This window comes from Ascaphus truei, chromosome 5, assembly GCF_040206685.1.
Source record: "Ascaphus truei isolate aAscTru1 chromosome 5, aAscTru1.hap1, whole genome shotgun sequence".
Classification (NCBI taxonomy): Eukaryota; Metazoa; Chordata; class Amphibia; order Anura; family Ascaphidae; genus Ascaphus; species Ascaphus truei.
The window spans coordinates 296,089,771-296,111,855 of NC_134487.1; the positions used below are offsets into that span (position 1 = coordinate 296,089,771).

The 22,085-nt window shown below is 46.0% G+C and overlaps 1 protein-coding gene across 4 annotated transcripts in view; it reads right to left on the reverse strand.

Annotated features, from left to right (window-relative positions):
* The window catches only part of SCUBE1 (signal peptide, CUB domain and EGF like domain containing 1), a 245,748-nt gene that overhangs the window by 73,006 nt on the left and 150,657 nt on the right, over positions 1 to 22,085 (reverse strand). For all 4 annotated transcript variants that reach the window (XM_075602787.1, XM_075602786.1, XM_075602785.1 and 1 more), the window contains 2 exons: positions 20,628 to 20,744; positions 4,166 to 4,288 (listed from right to left, as the gene is read on the reverse strand). In XM_075602787.1, coding sequence (XP_075458902.1) covers positions 4,166 to 4,288; positions 20,628 to 20,744 — 240 coding nt within the window. The remainder of the gene's footprint in view (positions 1 to 4,165; positions 4,289 to 20,627; positions 20,745 to 22,085) is intronic.

Genomic DNA, 22,085 nt, shown 5'->3' on the forward strand with positions numbered 1-22,085 from the left:
GGGTGGGGGGGAGGTGGTGGGAAGGGGGGGGAGGTGGTGGGGAGTTGGTAAGGGGGGTGGGGGAGGTGGGAAGGGGGGTGGAGGTGGTGAGGAGGTGGTGGGAGGTTGTAAGGGGGGAGTGAAGGGAAGGTGAAGGGGGGGTGAAGGTGGGGGTGGAGGGGAGGTGGAGGGGAGGTGAAGGGGGGGGTGGAGGGGAGGTGAAGGGTGGGGGTGGAGGGGAGGTGAAGGGGGGGGGTGGAGGGGAGGTGAAGGGGGGGGTGGAGGGGAGGTGAAGGGGGGGGTGGAGGGGAGGTGAAGGGGGGGGGGAGGTGAGGGGGGGGGTGGAGGGGAGGTGAAGGGGGGGGGGTGGAGGGGAGGTGAAGGGGGGTGGAGGGGGGGGTGGAGGGGGGGGTGGAGGGGAGGTGGGGGGGGGGGTGGAGGGGAGGTGGGGGGGTGAAGGGGAGTTGGGGGGTGAAGGGGAGGTGTGGGGGGGGGGGTGGAGGGGAGGTGAAGGGGGGGGGTGGAGGGGAGGTGAAGGGGGGGTGGAGGGGAGGTGGAGGGGAGGTGGGGGGGGGGTGGAGGGGAGGTGGGGGGGGGTGAAGGGGAGTTGGGGGGGTGAAGGGGAGGTGGGGGGGGTGAAGGGGAGGTGGGGGGGGGGGGGGGGGGGTGAAGGGGAGGTGGGGGGGTGAAGGGGAGGTGGGGGGGGGGGGTGAAGGGGAGGTGAAGGGGGGTGGAGGGGAGGTGAAGGGGGGGTGGAGGGGAGGTGAAGGGGGGGTGGAGGGAGGTGGAAGGGAAGGGAAGTGGAGTGAGGGGAGGTGAGGGGTGGGTGAGGGGAGGTGAAGGGGGGTGAGGGGAGGTGAAGGGGGGTGAGGGGAGGTGAAGGCCGCTCCCTCACCCGTCCGGCCGCTCACTCACCCGTCCGGCAGCTCCCTCACCCGTCCGGCCGCTCCCACGTGTATCTGAGGCGGGAGGCAGCTTGTTGTGGCCGCTCCCCCGCTGTGTCCCGGGCGCTCGCTCCGCTGACTGTAGCGGCGCCGGGGGGGGGGGGTGGAGGGGAGGTGATTTGAAGGGGGGTGAGGGGTGGGTGAAGGCCGCTCACTCACCCGTCCGGCCGCTCCCACGTGTATCTGAGGCGGGAGGCAGCTTGTTGTGGCCGCTCCCCCGCTGTGTCCCGGGCACTCGCTCCTCCGCTGACTGTAGCGGCGCCGGGGGGGGGTGGGGGTCTGTGTCCCGGGCACTCGCTCCTCCGCTGACTGTAGCGGCGCCGGGGGGGGGGGGGGGTGAAGGGGAGGTGATTTGAAGGGGGGTGAGGGGTGGGTGAAGGCCGCTCACTCACCCGTCCGGCCGCTCCCACGTGTATCTGAGGCGGGAGGCAGCGTGTTGTGGCCGCTCCCCCGCTGTGTCCCGGGCACTCGCTCCTCCGCTGACTGTAGCGGCGCCGGGGGGGGGGGGGGGTTGAAAGCACGGGAGACACGGGGAGAGGAGGAGGTGCGCGCGGGTTTGGAGGCTGATTTCGTGGAGGAAGAGGCGGAGGCTCCGGTGGGTATGTGAGCCCCCCCCCCCCCCCCCGGGTTATACATGCTGCTAATGTACACCCCCCCTACTGTGTGTGTGTGTGTGTGTGTGTGTCCCTGTGTGTGTGTGTGTGTGTGTGTGTCCCTGTGTGTGTCCGTGTGTGTGTGTGTGTCCCTGTGTGTGTCCCTGTGTGTGTGTTTGTGTCCCTGTGTGTCCTTTGGGCCGTCACTCCGCCTCAGGCCAATGAGAGGTGTGCGGGGGCGGCCCAAGGGACCAATGAGATTTCCCCTAGGGACACCGGACATCCAGCAGGCAGGCAGGCTGGCATGCATGCAGGCAGGCATACAGTGCTTTCACTAATATAGTATAAGATAAACTATTATTAAAGGTACCCTCCAACTGCTAGCCTGCATGTGTGACCGCAGCTCCTCACTTTGAAAATCAGCTCCTGTGTATCACTGTGGCATCCAACCCCATGTATCATTGTGTCTGCTTGTCAACCATGCATCACTGGATCACCTTGCTATCTTCCCGAGAATAATTAGGGCCCATTGCTGAGTTTGCCCATGCATCATTGTAACACTCAAACAGACACCCTGACAGAGACAGGTATACAGATAAAGGAATCCATGCACAGAGAAACGTCCAAACACTCATTCACAGAGGAGCACAGAGAGAAACACCCACACAGGCACACTCCTAGTGTACCATTGGGCAAGAGAAGTCCTGCCAGGCACAACACCAGAGGATAAGAGGCCAGCAATTCTCCTTCAGCATCTGAAATGGTTGAAGGGGCGAGGTGCAGCAGGCTCTTTCTAACGCAAGGTGAAAAGGTTAATCTCCCCTAAGGGCAGAATTCAACCAAGCTGGTTCTAAGTGAAAGCCCCTTGGAAAATTGCAGCCAGCTGTGTTACTAATAACAAGGGGATACTCAAAGTATGAGAGCCATTAGCAACTGGTAATTCCCATTCATGTCAATGGCAATAATTCTTCAGTGCAGGGGTGCTCAATTGCAGTCCCCGAACCCCCCCCCTCCTCCCCCTCAACAGGTCAGGTTTTCAGGATCTCAGCTCCAGCACAGGTGACTCAATCAGAGGCTCAGTCAAAGACGGAGTCTTTGACTGAGTCACCTGTGCTAAGCAGGGATATCCTGAAAACCTGACCTGTTGTGGGGGGGGGGGGGGAGGGGCTGGAGGACAGGAGTCGAGTACCCCTACTTTAGAGAATGAGTGCCCGTTCCTGAACACGACGCTCAGAAAATATAGAAAAACAGCCTTTCAAATTTAGGCTGGAAAGTCGAACTCATAACTGTGCATTGCCAAATACTACACAATATATAGGACGTACTGATTTCTGTGGAGGCTCAACCCTAACTTTGGAAAGAATGCAGCAGTGATAAAGTTGAAATCCCCAGGGCTGAGTTATACAGTTGTTCATCACAGCGGTAGACATTTTTTAAGAGGCCTTAAAAATATTTTACAGTAATATTTGTTTCCAAAGTCAACAGATTGCATTGCAGGTGCCAGTAGAAGCCAAATGGTTTAATTTGAAGTTACCTAGTATCACAACAAGAGACATAGCAAAAGAATATATTCCGTTACTTCTGCAGCACGGGTTGACGTGCCACTCGCTGTGTGTTATGCAGCATTTCTACTGCTTAATCCCAAACTTTCAGAAAAGAGGACATCGTTTAATTTAGGGAAACAAATTACAGCATAACGTTTGGCACTGAACGCAAAGAAGGGAGTTACCGTGACCTCGCAAGGTCATGCAGTATACGCTCTGGCTCCCAACCGCAGCCACTGGATCACATGCTAGGCCGCCGACACACAGTTACTTCTACTCTTGTACACTTGTGGAAGAGGCCGCTGAGGTTTTGAAACCTCTGCACACTGTAATTTAATCTAAATCCTCTCAACCTGCTATAAATCACTTTCCCAGGACCCGTATGGCTACTGTGCTCGAGTCTGGGTGTAAAAGGACCCGATTCCAAAACCTTGCAATTTGCATGGAGATGGAATCTGTGGAAATGGAAGTTCTTTTGTGCTCGGAAGCTAAAGCGGACAGAATCAGTGAATGCTATTAGAGCAGAGAGTGAAAGAAAACAAATACAGCTCAACCCCGTTATAGCGCGATCCGTTACAACGCGGATCCGCTTATAACGCGATGCCAGCGTGGCTCCCATTTTTAATATTTATGAATACTTTACAACACGATTATTGGTGTCTTAAATACTTTAATGTACAATGCATACAATTGTACATTATTTCTAGCGTGATTCGCTTATAACGCGATGTGATTCTGTGGGCCCCAAGCACAGCGTTGTAAGGGGGTTGAGCAGTATATTTACTGATATCAATGTAATATGTGCCTAATCACCCATTAAACTCAAATATTGTTTGTGTAAAATGCTGAATATTTTAAAGACTCGCTGTGTGTGTTTAAAAACAAGAAAATAACACGGGCAACAGAAATGTCACAAGTCGCAGAACAATGGAGTAAGAGGTTGGGCTGGTCCAAAAAAATTGATCCCACTGGAATATGTCTAATTTGTGACGAGTGAAAGTCAAGTTACGTTTCTAAGACCACTGGTGCAAAACGTGTGCGAGTTTGCATTGCACATTTCAGTAAGTCTTTCTCCAGTGCAGTAGCCGCCATATATCCAGCTTACCTTGACAGGTGCGTTCATCAGTCAGCAACTTGTATCCTTTCTGGCAGCTACACTCAAAGCTCCCCACGGTATTCCTGCAGAAGTGGTCACAGCCGCCGTTGTTCACCAAACACTCATCAATATCTGAGAGGAACGAAGAGAGAGGAGCGTACATGTTCAGTGCATCCATTGGGCTACCAATAAGCAAAACTGCCCCAACCATAACACAGCACACAAGGCCCAATCTCTCCAGCTGAACATATGGAGGTAGGGCTACTGTGTGATAGGGGCAGGGGTCTAAAAGCAGACTGAAGGTGTGGGGTGGTCTTCACTGGAACCAGTTGGCCCTGGCCCTGGAAAAGTTACAGGAGATTCAGAAGCAATGTATTTATAAGGCTGCAGCCAGGCTGGGAGCTCGAGCGCCGTGACGTCATGCGCTCTGCTTGGCCGTGCGATTCCTGGCCAGCTAGTTGCGTGCGTGCGTGTGTGGGGGGGCGGGAGGGGGGTGTTGGGGGCGCGGCCATGACGTCACAAAGCTGGTTCGCCCTCATTGGGCGAACTGCTCACGTGACGCATCAGCGAGCAGCAAAATCAAATTTGACTCTCTCGGCAAGAAGTGAGCTCACGGGCATGTGCGCGCACCCGAAAACAAGCGCATTCAGAGTTACCGCTCTGATTACGGCAAGCACAAGCCCGCTTCGCTTCACCCTGGCCTCAGCCTAACCTTATTTAGAAGGTTATTATCGCTCTCTATACACACACACACACACACACACACACACACACACAATATATATATATATGAAAACATAACAAGGATGATTAATTGTTCAATGGAAAAATTACACAGTATGCAGGTTTTTATATCATTTAAGAACATATTCAAAGTTATGCCAGCAAGAAAAAGAAAAAAAAAAAAAAAAAAGAAGACATTTCATCATCTCAATCTGGGATGAAACATTTCAGCATAGCATAAATCAGCAAATTATATCCCCTTCTATATAAATAAAGCAGAAGTATTTCCTACATGTTGCTTAGTAATGTGCAAGTATTCCCGCCGGGAACCCACAGCAATCTCATTGAAAGATTTAGTGTTACACTTCCGCCTAGGCAGGCTTGGATTGCACTTAGGTTTGAGATTGTAGCATTTACATGAGCCAGGTCGTTTGATGGGGATTTCAGAGGCTGGGGGACAGCAGCCCACCATTTATCAACGTTTTCTGTCTGCTTTTAAAAATATGGTCATCACTTATAGTTTCTGAGGAATGCATTCAAATAAGTCAGGGGCATCAGAGAGGCTGCATCGTTTCTTCTTCTTTGAAAAACAAGATTCATCAAATTGAAAGGTACAGTCTCTCGCTTGTTTATTGTATAAACAATTCCTAACAAGTATACTAAATACCTGTCTCCGCGTGGTAAAAATAGACCTGCGGTGGTTTGGGGTATTTGCACGAGTTTCCACTATGTTCTGGATTTCTTTTAATAATAGCAATCATTTAGATAAATAAAGAGATATGACGACAGTTAAAAAAAACAATTATAAACAATCGGAAGTTCCCGTCAGTCTGCACCTTTGACCTTGTACTGCCGTTAAGAGAAATAATGCAATGCATGTTTGAAATGACCTCCATTTGGTATCATTTTAAAACTACGAAGTACTTTCCGTCAGATAATTCATCCTCTTGCCAGGTAACGGATTTCTCATGCTAAACTCTGTGGCTTGCCAATTGCAAGAAAACTCTCTTTTTGGAACACACACACACACAAATATGTGATACAGCAGGGGTGCGCAAACTGGGGGGCCGCTTGATTTTCTGGGGGGTGCGGCAGTTATAGAGGTCCCGCGCTCTCCCCCAAGGCATTTAAATGAAATGCCGGGGGACCGCACAAGGCCTCTCTGACACACTTACCTTCCCGCGATGCGTCGTCATGGTAACCTGGCGGCAAATGACACCGCACGGTCACGTAACGTCACGACTCCGCGCGTCATTTGACGCAGAAGCAGAGCAAGGAGGGGAAGTGGGGATCAGGCAGGGGTGCGCACGGGAAAATTTGCGCACCCCTGTGATACAGAACATTCTTTATTGAAACAACGCTATCCAGCTTTACTGTAGCAAAGAGGATTGAAATCCTGGGTGTGCGCATGTTCTGAAATTATCTGAACTGTGCCCTGTTTACCATGTATTTCTTTCCATAGTTGTGGAAAGACTGACCGTGCTTGTAAACTCTGCAGACGGCAAGACTTCAATTCAATTGAAAGTCCGTCACCTCCAACTGCCCCACCACAAACGGCTAAATGTCACCAAATCTGTAACTTGCCTATTATTTTTCTTCCCGTGCTTCTAATCCCTGCAGATAATTGTCAAGATAATACCATTAACATATTCTGTAACACAGGTATTTTAGAACCATTCACCTTCTACTATTTAGAATAAGCCGTGATCCTTTTTTTTCCCTGCCAATTGTTGTAGTCACAAAAATTACAGTTCGCTGATTACTCTACAGCTCAGAGAATGGCTCCTGAAAGAGACGGTGGATGAAGTGGCTCTGTGGAGGGTGGAGATCATCAACAGATCCCTCAGCGAGGGAGATGCTGATGGTCTCGCCAACTATCGTCCAATATTCAACACGCCATGGTAGGTGTATAGGAGAGCGTAGTTTTCACCCAGCTGGAAGCTTGTCTGGATAGGTCAGGCTTCTTCGACCCCACATAGTCTGGCTTTAGAGCCTGTCATGGAACTGAGTCAGCCCTGGTCTGTGTGGTGGATGATTTATTGATAGCCATGGACAAGTGCTGTATTCCTGCCCTGGTCATGTTGGATCTCTCAGCAGCCTTCAACACAATTGATCATGGTGGCTGCACCACCTGACGGACCTGGCTGGTATCGGTGGGACCGCATTATAATGGGTTGCCTCATTCCTGCAGAGCTGGACCCAGCAGGAGGATATGCGGTCCCATGTGTCACCAGTGGACCTGTCCCCTTTGGGGCCCCTCAATGATCAGTGCGGTCACCACTCCTGTTCAACATGTATGCAAGACCACTGGGCAATATCATCTGGAAGCATGGTCTGAGGTGCCACCAGTATGTTGATGACACCCAGATCTATGTTTCTTTCCAGGGCTGCCCAAGGACGGCTGTTGACAGACTGATGAGGTGGTGGCATGTGCGGAGATGAATTGGCTGAAGCTCAATCCTGACGAGACTGAATTAGTGAAAAAAAACATTGATGCAGTGGCTCTGTGGTTGGCGAAGATCCCTCGCTGTTGAGGGAGGTGCCGGTGTCCTTGAAAAAGGCGCTGGTCCATCCCCTGTTGAAGAAACTGGGTTTAGATGTTCATGTTCTCACCAACTATCATCAAATCTCCAACCTTCCCATGGTAGGGAAGGTGTTGCAGAACATAGTTTTCACCCAGTTGGAAGATTGTCTGGAAAGGGCCGGCTTCTTCGACCCTACGCAGTCTGGCTTTGGAGCTGGTCATGGAACGGAGTTGGCCTGGTCTGTGTGGTGGATGATTTATTGATGGCCATGGACAAAGGCTGTATTTCTGCCCTTGTCATGTTGGACCTCTCAGTGGCCTTCAACATGATTGATCATGGGGTTCTGCTGCCCCGCCTGAGGGACCCAGCTGGTATCGGTGATACTTCATTACAATGGGTTGCCTCGTTCCTGCAGGTGGCTCAGGGGGTCCCATGTGTCACTGGTGGGGCCTGTACGCAGGAGCGTGCAGGGGGAAAATGCACCCAGGGTCGGTCAGAATTGAACATTTCGGGCCGATGGGGGAGAGGAGAGAAGGAAAGGAGAAAGATCTCTGTGCAGCAGCTCACCGACTCTGGCCATTAGGTGGCACTGTAGAGCTCTCTTCACAGCTCATCCTGTCCCGAGCTGGATCCTGCACAGTGTGCTGCCAATGGGAAGGTAAGTGTATTTTTGTATGGTGTGCGTGTATACATGTATGTGCATAAATTATGTGTGTGTGTATTCTCATGTGTGTATAAATTGTGTGTGTATACTTGTATGTGTATATATGTTGTGTGTGCATAGATGTGTACATATGATGTGGGTGTGTGTGTATTGATGTATATGTATATAGGATGTGTGTGTATATAGATGTATATGTATATCTGATGTGTGTATATATGATGTGTGTATATATATTGATGTATGTATATGATGTGTGAGTCTGTATAGATGTATATCTAATATACACACGCGTATAATATATACATACTGTACACAGTATGCATGGTGTGTGTGTGTATGGGTATACAGTATGTATAGAGTACGTAGTTTATGGCATGCACAGATAGAAGAGCTTTGCCTGGGTGCACTTGAAACTGAATTGGATAGTCAAAAAGAAGATCAAATTCGGGCACACGCAGGACTTGAAAAAAATGCAAAGCAGTCATTTATTTATTCAATGTTTCGGCTTTACACAGCTTTCTTGAGAAAGGTTTATCAAGAAGCCAAAATGTTGATTAAATAAATTGCTATTTTGCATTTTTTTCTGCAAGTCATGCGAATGCTTGAATTTGTTCTACATACAGGCATACCCCGGTTTAAGGACACTCACTTTAAGTACACTCGCGAGTAAGTACATCTCGCTCAATAGGCAAACGGCAGCTCACGCATGCGCCTGTCAGCACGTCCTGAACAGCAATACCGACTCCCTACCTGCACCGAAACTATGCGCAAGCGAGGAGACTATAGAGCCTGTTACAAATGCGTTATTTACATCAGTTATGCACGTATATAACGATTGCAGTACAGTACATGCATCGATAAGTGGGAAAAAGGTAGTCCTTCACTTTAAGTACATTTTCGCTTTACATACATGCTCCGGTCCCATTGCGTACGTTAATGTGGGGTATGCCTGTATATATTTTTCTTTGGTTCTGGATGGATGTTTGAGGGTCCAGGCTCTGGTAGGTTCCTGGGTTTGTTGCACCCTGTTTGGCTGTTCCCTTGGTGTCTTGTTATCAGCACACAGTATCCTGGGTGCTCAAGAGAGTCTCCCTGGGTCTGTTTCAGCAGGAGTTTTAAACCTGTCTGATTACCAGGTGGAGACTGGTTAATTGTTAAGCTGCAATTAACCAGCTCCTTGCTGGTTTCTCAGAATACTGAGGCTTTGGATAGCAGCCTCATTGAGACAGGGTTGCTTCCCTGTTACAGGAAGGAAAAACTATGTGCTGCCATGATGAATGAACTGATCGAAATATATATCTATATATATACATATACACACACACACACACACACACACACACACACACACACACACACACATATATATATATACACACATATATTATTTTTCCTGGTAAGCCAAATTTTCCCTTTCCTCACCGTTCATCAGGCAGCCCCATTGGATTTATTTTGCAGCAATAGCAATGGAAGGAGAAAATATCCATGAAAACAATATGAATCTATTACAGTCTGCAAGACTTTTCTGGTGAAAGCTGCCTCTTGGGATAGCATCTACATCCAGCTAGTAATGTATGCTCTTCCACTTGGCTGCCTTGCAAATTTGTTCTGCCAAAGCCTGTGCTTTCTCTGCCCAGGACGTTGCTACCACTCTTGCAGAGTGAGCCTTTAATCCTGCTGGCATCTGAATTTTGGATTCTTGATACACCATCACTATTGTTTGTATGATCCATCTTGCAATAGACCTTTTCGATGCTTTCTCCCCTTTGCTTTCCACTGAAAACAGGATGAGTAGGCTACCTGATGTCTTAAACTGCTTAGTTATTCTCAGATATTCGGCTAAACACCTTATCATATCCAATGAGTTCAGGCTCTTTTGCTTCTCATTCTTTGGATGCCGACACAGTGACGGTATTATAATCTCGTGATTTGCATGGAAGAAAGAGGTCAACTGTGGAATCATCCTCAGCATCAGTCTTCATAGAATGTCATAAAGGGTTATCTGACTGAGGGCCTGTAACTCGCCGACTCATCTGGCTGATGCCACTGCTATTAAGAACGCAGTCTTTAAGGAGAGCATTTTGATGTCCGCATCTTGCAAGGACTTAAACAGCGTGGTACATAGTTTCTTCAACACTACATTAAAATCCCGCAGATGGATAGTCCTCATAAATCTTTTTATACGAGGTCTATCCGCAATTGGTTATAACCCGATTGCCCCAATTGCTGCAATCTGGACTTTGATTGTGTTTGGTTTCAGCCCTTTTTGGAAGCCTTCCTGCAAGAAATTCAGGATCAAGCTAATGGGGTCGGTCTCTGGATTATTGCCTCTTCTGGTACACCAGTTATGAAATTTCCTCCAAACCATCATATATATCCTGGAAGTAACTTTCTTACGAGACTGTAGTAGCGTGCCTATTACTGCTGAAGACAAACCCTGATGTCTCATTATACACCTTTCAGCTTCCAGGCTGTCAACTTCAGTCTCTCTATGTTGGGGTGGACCATCAGTCCTGGAGATGGAAGGTCCTCCCTTTTGAGCAGTACCCAGCAAGGCTCTGCTGACAAGTTTAACAGCTCTGCAAACAAGACCCTTGTGGGTCAGTAGGGAATAATCACCACCACTGTTGCCTGGTCCTGCTTGATCTTCTTGAGGATTCTCGGAATCATCAGAACTGGAGGAAATATATAACAGCCCGAGCTCCCACTTTAGGGTCATTGCTTCTAAGTGTGCCGGATAATCGCTCTGATAGAGGGAACAAAACCTGCTGGGTTTTGTATTTGACCATCTTGCCATCAGGGAGATCACTGGCCTTCCTCCCTTGAGTGTTACCTGATGGGACACTTCTGGATGAACGTGTGTTTCTGTCCCACCACCTTAAGGCTTCTGAGTGGCGTGGCATCATGTGTAGTCGAGTCCAAGGCATTGATTCTATCGAGGCTGACATCAAGCCTTGCACTCTCATGGCTCGTCGTCGTGATATCCATGGGCCTGCTCTCAGGATCTTTCTTATCAAGCTTAACCCTTTCTCTAGCAGCAGCTAGACTCACTTGTGAGTATTTTTTCATTATGAATGGCAGCCTTAGAAACTGCATGTTCTGAGCTGCGATCAATTCGCATTTTTCCCAGTTGATGATCCAACCGAGGTCTTGTAGTAACTTACTTTATGTGACTGTTCATAATCTACTCCGATGATGCTTTCATTGACCTGTCGTCTATGCAAGAAACAACGGAGATGCTTTGCAATTGGATGGCTGCTGCCATGACCACCATCACCTTTAGAGAAACTCTTGGGGGCGGAGGAAATGCTAAAAAGGGAAGAGCCCTGAACGGAAAATGTTTTACTTTGCCATTTCCCACATGGCAAATCTCAGGAACTTCTGATACGTTCTAGGACTTTTGGTCGTGGCCGTTTCACCGTTACTAAATCTCCGCCTTAAGTTACCTCGCCGCCGGGACACTCGGCTGCAGACCGCTTCCCTGCTAAGGCAAGTCTCTAACCTTAACCCATACCCTAAAAAACTCTAATCCCAACTCTTTCCCCCATCATAAAAACCTTAACCCGTTATCCTAAGCCCCTACCTTAACCACTAAAACCCCTAAAGTTAACCCCCTACCCTAACTACTAAAACCCCTTACTTAATTGTAGAAGCGTAGCTCAGTGTCCAGCGGAGGAGTGGCTGTGGAAGAGGGTCCATCTGCGGCCGAACGCTGGCCGACACTTGGACACAGTGACATGGCCACGGTCAAATATCCCATTCCACTTCTGATGTGTAGCATATGGGAATGTGAAGGTATACGTCCTTCAGATCTATTGGAGACATAAATTATCCTGGGTTTAAGATGTTGCCAACTGACTTGGTTGATTCCATCTTGAAATGTTCCCTGTGGACATATTGAGTTACACATTTCAGATCCAGGACTGGTCTGAGCTTTACTGTCCTTTTGGAACCATGAACATGATTGAATACTGTATGCTCCTCTTTCTTGATGCTTTGGTATGGGAACCACCACTTGCCATACAGAAATTTTGTACTGCCTCTTTTAGTACTCTCCTCTGCTGGAGAAGACGTGTCCACAAATCTTTTTAAGATAAAGGGGTACATTTGACTGAAACAACTGGATGGTTTCTTGCATGGATGTTGCCACTCTGTATTACTTAATTTATTGGCTGTAGTAAGAACTTGAAAGACCTTTGACTTTTTATGGGTTCCCATAAACATACAGTCTTGCTTCCACATGGGTTCCTTAACATCTTCATTTTTTTTTTATAGCTGTTTGTACCGCTTTGACCAGCTTGTCCATGTCCTCTGGTGCAAAACTTGTATATTCTTCCCTCGCATCACCTTCCGCAATGGACGATGAGACTTCTCAGTCCGACTCTTGTGAGGATGCGGAGACACCGCTGTTCTCTAGGTTTGTAAGCTGCATCTGGGTCTTCCCTTTGCATTCATGCAATCGGGGAAGTCTGTATATTAGCTGATTTGAAGCGGTCACAGGCCTGGTGCTTTGCTGACTGAAACCATCCAGGAAAGCTTTAAATCTGGATAAGATTCTCCTGCATCGCCCGCGGTTTAATGCATGCATTGCATAGCTTTTTTTTTTTGTACTTGCCAGGCAGAAGTTTGTTCACATCCTGAGCATGTTCGGTATTTGGGTATTTGAGGTGGTTGCCTTCGTAGGTCTGACATCACATGTACGGGTTCCTTGGAAGCCTCAGGGTTCTGCACTCTGGAGATCAGACATCCGTGGAATACATACAAAAATCATAACTCTGCCCCCATTCAAACATCTGTCCAGCACATCACCCGTTCCATTACTTGCCACCAAGACAGCAGGTCAGGAGTTATATCCCCAATCTGCAATGTTTCTCTGCACTTCTACTGTATGCTCACCGTCTGTTTTCTTCCTCATCGCCTGTCTGCCATTCTATAACGGATTTTTGAAGAACCCGGTGTCCACGTGGAATCCAACGCCCCTTGATGTCAGACACCATCACTCATTCTGCTGGAACTGCTGGCAGACACCGCCAGGCACTAGCCTGCCTGTTAAGCGATCATGAGTCCCCACCCTTTCTGCCCGTCGGCCCGAATTCGCCATCCGCGGACGTGTCCTTCACGCTGCTGTGGGGGAACTCTAGGGACACTAGCTAAGCCTTTACCAGCCCCCATCGCGTAAGAGACGCTGCCACTTCTACACAGGGGACCCAACCTCTTGATTTGAGCTGGCCCCTATGTGCCACTTTGCATGGGTCAGGGATGGTCTTGAATCCCCTTATCGCCAGCTACCTCACCTTAAATGGTTACCTGCCGACTAGAGACCCTTCAAATAAACTGTACAATGTCCTACCATCCTCCTACCGCCAGATAGGACAGGAAAAGAGAATGCAGTGGAACTTTATACTCCCGGTGCAAGTTTCCTCCTATCCTACCTCGGCAGGTGGAGTCTATAATCCAAATGGTTCTGCCATATGAACGGTGAGGAAATAGTGCATTCTTTCATGGGAAATGAAAAAAATATATATAAACATGCACATTAACACAATAGAGCTAGCGCATAAATTAATCTCATCTGTGACTTGTACAAGACGGTCAATCATTTTTAACCACGGTGCTGCCACGCTATGTTTTTCAGGCCTCTTGGTAGTGGCGTCCTTTTAGCAATGATAAAAAATAAAACCTTTAACGGAGGACTTTACTGGGCAACTGATTTGCGTGTTCATGCCACTCACGGTTCTTATTTTAGTATATAGGAGCCGTCTAAACTAATAATAGTGCAAAATAATAGTATAACAGTCAGTACAAAGGGTTTGCTTGAGAGGTTTAAGTGTTCTTTCTTTGGTAATAGGACTGTGTAGTCCAGTTTATTTAGTTGGTAAGTTAACACACTTGCAGATTAGGGGAGATGCAGGACACTAACCCTTTCCCTGCCAGGGCTGCCAATACTCCTGAGAAGGTGATATCACATGATCAAGTCAGGAAATGACCAGTCACAGGTCAGCGGCTTCTGCTTTGAGCCACCAATGACATGATTAATGGTCATCCCTTGGGTTCACCCAGTAGGTTAAGGCAGAACATCTAAGGCCTCGGCCATGCTCCCTGCTGGCGTGCTGAGGTGCAGGGAAAGCGAGTGCTTGAGGTGCACGGAAAGCGAGTCCCTGGCCTTGCGGTTACCGCATGCGCTGTCAGTGGGCCGTCAGGGGGCGGTCCAGTGACGTCACGGAGCTGGTTCGCCCTCATTGGGCGAACCGCTCACGTGACCGGCGTGTCGCGCCGGCAAGCGGGGGAATTTTAAATTCCCCTAAGACCTGCGCTTCCGCAAGCGCAGGTGAGCCCCTACTAAAGCCGCTCTAATTGCGGCTGTAGGGGCTCAGTGCTGAGCGGGAGCGCGCCTCAGCACGCTTCCGCCAGCAAGCGGTAAACATGGCCGAGGCCTTATACTGTTTGACAACTGCATACCTTTCCAGCAATTAAATGGTATGAGGGGATTACACATGATCTCTTTACAAACATGCTACATAATGTGTGTTATACAATGCAGCATCATAAACAAGCAAAGTTTTGGACAGAATGACTGTGGCACGCTCTTCCTTAGAAAAGAGGGGTGGCCGTTCTTCATCACACACACACACACACACACACACACACACACACACACACACACACACACACACACACACACACACACACACAATTAAACACTGAATTGGTTGGACAATAATTGGCAGAGTGAAATTCGAATCTCTTTTATTCCAAAAACAGGTGTGTGCAGAGTACACATCTGTCCACAAAAGGTCTGGTTATTCCAGCAGAGAGAGACTTGAACAATTTTCTCTCCTGTCACTTTCCCTTGTTATCTTGGCAATTTCCTGAAGAAAACACTCCCTAGATAAGAGCAGTTATCAGTCACTGGTGGATTAAAGCGTCAGCCCTCTCCTCTTGAGGATATATCTGATACAACATGATCTCTCTGCTGGTTAACAAACATGCAGACAAGTCATCATGGTATCAATCATCTTCTAAAACAATGTATTCTCTTTCTTTATTGGCTTTTGGCAATTAAAACGTTGATCCAAAAGTGCAGTCCTGCATAGCAACATAAATTGGAGTTGCAATAAAGTGGATGCACTGAACCATCCAACATTGTCCCTACCATTATAAATATGTGCTTCAGAATTTAAAATATGCTTGCAATTGCTTTTCTAATTAAGATTTGGAATCCGAACTCTGGGAAAAAAACAGCGCAAATAATACCACAGAGAATACAATACACTGCTTTCCTTGGGGGCAAACCCCTGCCCTAGCAAAAATGGTGCAATGTTTTCAAAGTTGCCACTATCAAGACTGACATATGATTCTTAAACCAGTTGCTGCCAAAGGAGAGGGCAATGTTACTTTGGCAGTGAAAGGGTTAAAAGGGTAGGTATTTTGAAAGGGGAAGACCGCCACCCATAATGATCTATATGTAGCAATCGTTGTTTAAAACATTTTACAAACTGACCTACTATATTTTAACGACCCCCGCCCGGGGTGACACTGTCCAAAGATTATTCTGCTCAAGCGACGGGTGCTCCTTAATCCCTGAAGGGATATCACACATACAGGTTGGGCTACATTGATAGGGAATAAGTACTTTGAATGATCTAATTGATCAGAAAGATTATCCTTGAATGTATCATAAGATTATCCTCATGGCTATTTTTGAACCTTTTTCATAGGAAACCAACAAGGAACTCCATATAGCAATTATGCCATCATTAGGAATTGGACTGGAATACTAACTCAGCGCTGATAAGATGCCTTTTCTACCACATTTCTTTATTTAAAGCCGATTCCCTGTAGTTTAAATGTACATTATTATTTCTTTGTTGGGGTTCTCACACTGGTTACCCTAACTCCAGTGTCTGGGTTGTACATTTTAACTTGGGTCCCATACAAGCCTCAAGCCTTTGGTATTAATGTAGTTTGAGGGTAATAAAACACGTGATGTTATGCTGTGCTATTTTTGCTTTGCACTGTAGCGTCTCTCTTCAAACCACTTTTCCTGCCTCTCAGACACATATTTCAATGTGCATGAGTCGACCCAAAGCGAATTTGTAAAAGTTGTCAACGGTGGATTCAAGTAGCATACCTTCTAGTATACTTGGCAAGTAACATATTGCTCCGACACTCTCAAAGAAAATGTATTCCAACACATACATGCTACATTTCTCTCCTTAATCTGAAGCTGGTATGAAGAGTTTTGCTCCAAGCAGGCTGCTGGGTCCCTGCTCTGTAACCATGACAGTGAGACGGCCAGCTCAAGACATGTTTGCCCAACATAAGCCCTGGATATCACCCCTCTAGTCAAACAATGTGCCAGAAGATTAGCAAGGATTTCACTTAGTAAGGAAAATGCCAAGTAATAAGAGAAATTATATTTTTTTGTGCTGCCAGTGCAAAGCTGTGCCTGATTTATTTAAACTCTTCTTGTTCCTCAAGGTATCTTGAAAATCGGTAAAAGAAAACAAAACAGGAAGTTGTGATTAGAACACATGATCCTGATTAGAAACTGACCTATGCTCGTCATTATCCATTAAAATAACCTCGTTTTGCTGAACTCTGCACTAAGCCAAATGACCTAATGTTTGACAGTACTCATTAGCATACATATTAGTTCAATTTTAATCTTAACCCTCTGTGTACCGGTGAGGCACCACCATATATTGCAGTATTGCAGATGTGGTCAGCTGAGGTTTTCGGTCTCTTTTGCACACACATACACGTGCATTGATAGAGGCAACCTGACATTTCTTTGTCTGAGATAGGACATGACCAAGCACCCATGGCTGCATCTTCAGCCCTCGTCGATCCACTGCTGGATGAAGGCCTCCCCAATGATCTTCCAGGTACTGCATTTGCAAGCCTCTCTTCTCCATGTTGCTTCAACACATTATCTTATTTCAACCTCCCAATTTTCTCTTTCAGTCAGCTTGTTTTTTTAATATACTTTGGAAAAGAGTCAAGTACTATTTGTCCAACAACAGTAATTTCTTCTTGAGATACGTCCGGCCCACTGCCCTGTTCATTTCTTGACCCTTTTGATGAGGTCACGGAGAAACTGGTTTGCTTCTGAACCCATTCATTCTTTCCCCCCGTCTCTCCGTATAATACCCAGCATACTTTTTTGCGCGGTCTGAAGCGTCTGAATTATCTTCGCATTTAGAGTCCAAGTTTCACAGCCATACGTGAGCACGGGCAGGATACACTTGTTCTACACTCTCCTCATGTTGCCCAGTGGCAGGTTCCCTTGAAATATGGTCTCGTTTCTTCCAAATGCGCTCTGTGACATCTTCATTCTTCTATTGATTTCATTCAAAGGGCTCCCATCCATTATCACATGCTGGCCAAGGTAGATATAGTCTCTAACTTCATATATTCTATTTATTTTGATCTTTGTAGAGTTGACACAATTGTTGAACATCACTTTGGTCTTGCCGAGACTTCTTTGGAGGCTCACCTTCTTACTTGCTTCGACGAGTTCTCCGATTTATTGCTGAAGACCATCTGGTTTTGTGACAAAAATAAGTGTCGTCTGGAAATCGTAGGCGACAAGTATTCATCGCATACTTTGATTCCCATTGTGTCCCAATTTAATGTCTTGAACAATTCAAGTGTTGCTGTCAAAAGCTTTGGTGACATATCTCCATGTCACACACTCATGCTGATCCTTATCTTGCTGTGTCTTCTAATAAATATATTTGTAAAAAGTAGTTTGACCTCAGTTAGCAGGAAAGAAAGATTACTTCCCATGTCCTGCAATGGCTACCAGATTTTTTTTAACCGGGACTGAGAAGACTGCAGATTGACAGCGACATGCACAGGCAGCCTTCGTCCTGTAAAGACTCCGTGTGCAGTCACTGGGTCTTTCATCCCCTCTGCTCCGTGGCTGCCGGTGACCACGCAACTAGCGCACGATGAATTCTACAGATTGAAATTTCAGCACTCGGCATTCAGTAACAGAAGCCAAGCCGTGCACAAGTCTGAATCATGCCAAAGTTAGCCCAGTACACCAGGAACAAAAATAGGCCCACAGCTTAATGGTAAGGGCAACTCATGGAAAAGCCATGACAGATGACATCACTGTTTTTACCCTTTGCGTAAAAAAAAAAAAAAAAAGTTTTTTAAATCCAGAACCGTGTATTTTCCAAATCAGTAAAATAAGAAAATAGTGAAAACTTTTTTTTTTTTTCCCTTCTCACACGTACACATTTTACTACAATGCATGATGGCATTTTTATGAACCTACCATTCTTCACGGCTTCTAAATTAAGTCATTGATTCTATGCTTATTTGTACTACAACTACAAGCGTTGTGAAGTGAGCCAATCATAGCATGCTCTGTTCTTGGACTTGCCCAGGTTCACTGTGTGTCTGTTCTTCCTAATGTAAAACCCGCGTCAACCTCAGAACTTCAGGACACACAACAACAGGGTGTTTAACAAAAAGAAATACCCCCCCCCCCCCAAAAAAAAAAATATTAAATATATTGCTAAACGGGTGTAAATCATTAAATACAGAATTCCTTCAATAAAAAAAACCTGGTAATTTATAGGTGAAAATCGGCAAATATACTGTCACAAACGCAACACGCTAAATACAGTATACACATGACCAAGCAGTTTTAATACATCAGTAATGGACATATGTAATGTTGCACCTCGATGGAGCGATGTGTATGTTTGAGTTTATTGCGATTGTTCAATATAATCCTCAATACTGCATACCTTGGATAGTTTTTCTTTCAAATGTCTGGTTTTACACCACTACTGCCCGTTTTCCAGCTGGGGGACGTTTGATACACACTGGAGCACCCAGGCTGGCATATCCAAAAGAAGCCAAAACACTTGCAGAACGTTAGAAATATTTAAAAACGCACCACACAAAGCTGTCCCCATCACTTCATTAAAAAAAAAAAGCTAACAACTGGATCAAACAGCTGAATTCCCCGCGCTCTTTGAACCTGTGTCAAACGATTTGTGACAAACTTTTTTTTGTACAGAAATGCTCAGCTTTAGGTTTGTGTTTGCCGGTCTCCGGGTCTCTCCTCTGCAGTTCTGCATCCTCAAAGCTCGTGAAGAAAACCCGTAACTTTCCGCGTACGGAGTAAAAAAAAATATGGGCTCTGTGTTATTATGTACATAGGCAGTCAGAAAGCCAAATAATACACTCCCTTCTAGCCCAAGATACCCAAAACAAAGTAATACAGATCTCCCCCACAAGGACACGAGTCACGCCAGAAAGCGGCTTTCTTGGGAGCATACTTTTAGGGCTTTGTTGCTTTTCTATATTTTCGGAGTCCCTTTGCCTAAACGGCAGCTGCAAAATATTTGTTTGTGGCTTGAAGTTTAATTACAGATGTGTGAATACTGTATTCAGTCCTAGCACAAGGAGTGACAAACAAACAAGACTCAATTCCCATTTCAGTAAATGTCAGTAGAAGTCTAGCTGGAGCCCTAAGAGGATCAGGGGAAAGCCATCCATTTCCTGCGGATTTACTTTCTGACTCTTCGCTGTTTAAGGGATCATTAGGGACTTTCTGTTTATTACATTTTTAATTAACAAGATAACTTCCAAAAAGGGACAATTATATTTTTTCGTGTAATAAAACGAGAAATCTTTCCTTATAAAATAAACACACACACATTTTTGCAGCATACTAGAAATATGTATGCCTGCGTTATACTTTTTCTGTTTAATTATTATACATTGAAAGTCCTACTGTACAGCTTCTATCATTAACCAAAGGTGCTGGGTCCCCTTGGGACCAGGAGTTAAACAATGGAACTCCTTGCTGAGGGGCCAAAGGAAAAAGGAACCCTATAATTATATTGTGAAATTCTGCGGAACCCTGACCCTCTCTAATAGCACATCTGAGACCAGATGCAGTGTAAGGAACCCCAGCCCTCTCTAATAGCACGTCTGAGATCAGATGCATTGTAAGGAACCCCAACCCTCTCTAATAGCACATCTGAGATCAGATGCATTGTAAGGAACCCCAACCCTCTCTAATAGTGCGTCTGAGATCAGATGCATTGTAAATTCTTCTGTATTTGGTACAATTTTCAAATGACCTGAAAATTGCAGGGAACCCTTTAGGGGTACACGGGGAACCCAAGCGTTCATAGGTACCCCTGTTGAAAAACACAGGTATAGACAATACAAACTCACTTTCACTGACCTCAGTGAGCCTCTACTCCACCACTTACGATATATCTGTGGTCAGCAGGACCCAGGAAGATAAGTTCCTTTTACAATGAAGCTCCATTTATATGTAAAGGGAGAAGTAGGGAGGGAAATAGAATGCATTATGAAAAAGCACTCTGAGAACAAGAGAAACTTTACTTTTTCTGTTCTACTCGTTTTTCTAGAAGGTATAAATGAAAGAAAAACACAATATTTTCTATTCCAGTTACTATGTCAACGGCCTGTTCTGCACCGGTTACATATCCAGGTATTTACATCAAGAAGTGAAAGTGCCACAGGCAAATGATGCATTGCAAGGCAAACAGGAGCTGACCTTTGCATGTTTTCCCATCAGGCTGTAGGGTAAATCCCACTGGGCAGCTGCAACGAACCCCCGTTGCCGTATCTTTGCAAGTCCGGTCACAGCCTCCGTTATTGACCGCGCATGTTTCTGGGAATGGAAAACACAGAAGTGAGACTTCACATCACGGCAAGGGATTTCACCAAGCAACACAGACACATGTAGAGATGCTTTTGGTTTGTTAGAAAGCAAACATGAAGTTGTTTAGTAGCACAGTCACTCAAAAACCAAGGCTTTCAATGCCCAAGCACCCAAATCATGTAGATATCAAGGTTCTGCATTGGAAACGCTGGCATTTTGATGGGAGAACTCTGACTTCAAAGAAGTTTATTAACTAGAGGAGGGCTATTATCAATCATTAATAGACATGTAAGTCAACAACGGACAATGGCCATTAAATGTTCATGAATAAAGACATATGAGGCAACTGAGGCCAAAAAATGTGATGGTGTTGTGGTTTCAGTTCTAAAAAAAAAAGTGAATGCTTTGATTTTTCTGGAACTCGATTGGGTTGGAATTTTTAAAACATTATGGAACAAAAAAATACAAATAAATAAAAACCCTCAAAACAAATATGAATTAACAATATTTCAAAATTCTATTTAATCCGCGGCTGAGCTTCCTTTGGTGCAAATTTAGCGTGTGTCTGAAAAATCGTTCTGAACTTGACTCCAATATCTAAATGAACGTTGAACTCCATCCTTGGTAATAATTCAGGACATTTCATAGACCGGCAAAGTATGTTATGTGCCATCTAAGAATGGTATAGAATTGTGATTTTAGAATAAAATAATTGGTCAGGCTAAAATGTGAAGGCATAAACACACGTTTAGAACAGCTACGTTGGACATCTTTACACGTTTTGGGATGATATACTGTATATTATATATACAGTATATATATATATATATACATTATTATTATTGTATATATATATACATTATTATTATTATTATTTTTCAAGGAGCAACAGGATCATGGTAACAATACAAAATACGCCTGAAGGAGAGAATATATCACAGCAGTGGTTATGGACTTTCAACTCTTTCTGATGCCCAATGGAACCCAATACTTTCCATGCACAATATGCACTAACCCAGGGCTGGCCAACTCCGCTCCTCAAGGGCCACCAACAGGTCAGGTTGTCAGGATATCCCTGCTTCAGCACATGTGGCTCAATCAGTGGTTCCGTCTTTGACAGCCACCTGTGCTGAAGCAGGGATATCCTGAAAACCTGACCTGTTGGTGGAACATAAGGACTAGAATTGGCCACCTCTGCATTAACTCCTTTGGCATTTCACAATCACGTGATCGCTGGAGGAGCGATCACGTGGTTGGCGACGTCACCCGATGGACAGGTCGGAAGGAGAAGGGTCATCTCCCGTTCATTCCTCAGTCGGCCACATCACTTTCAGCGGTCCAAAGCAGCGC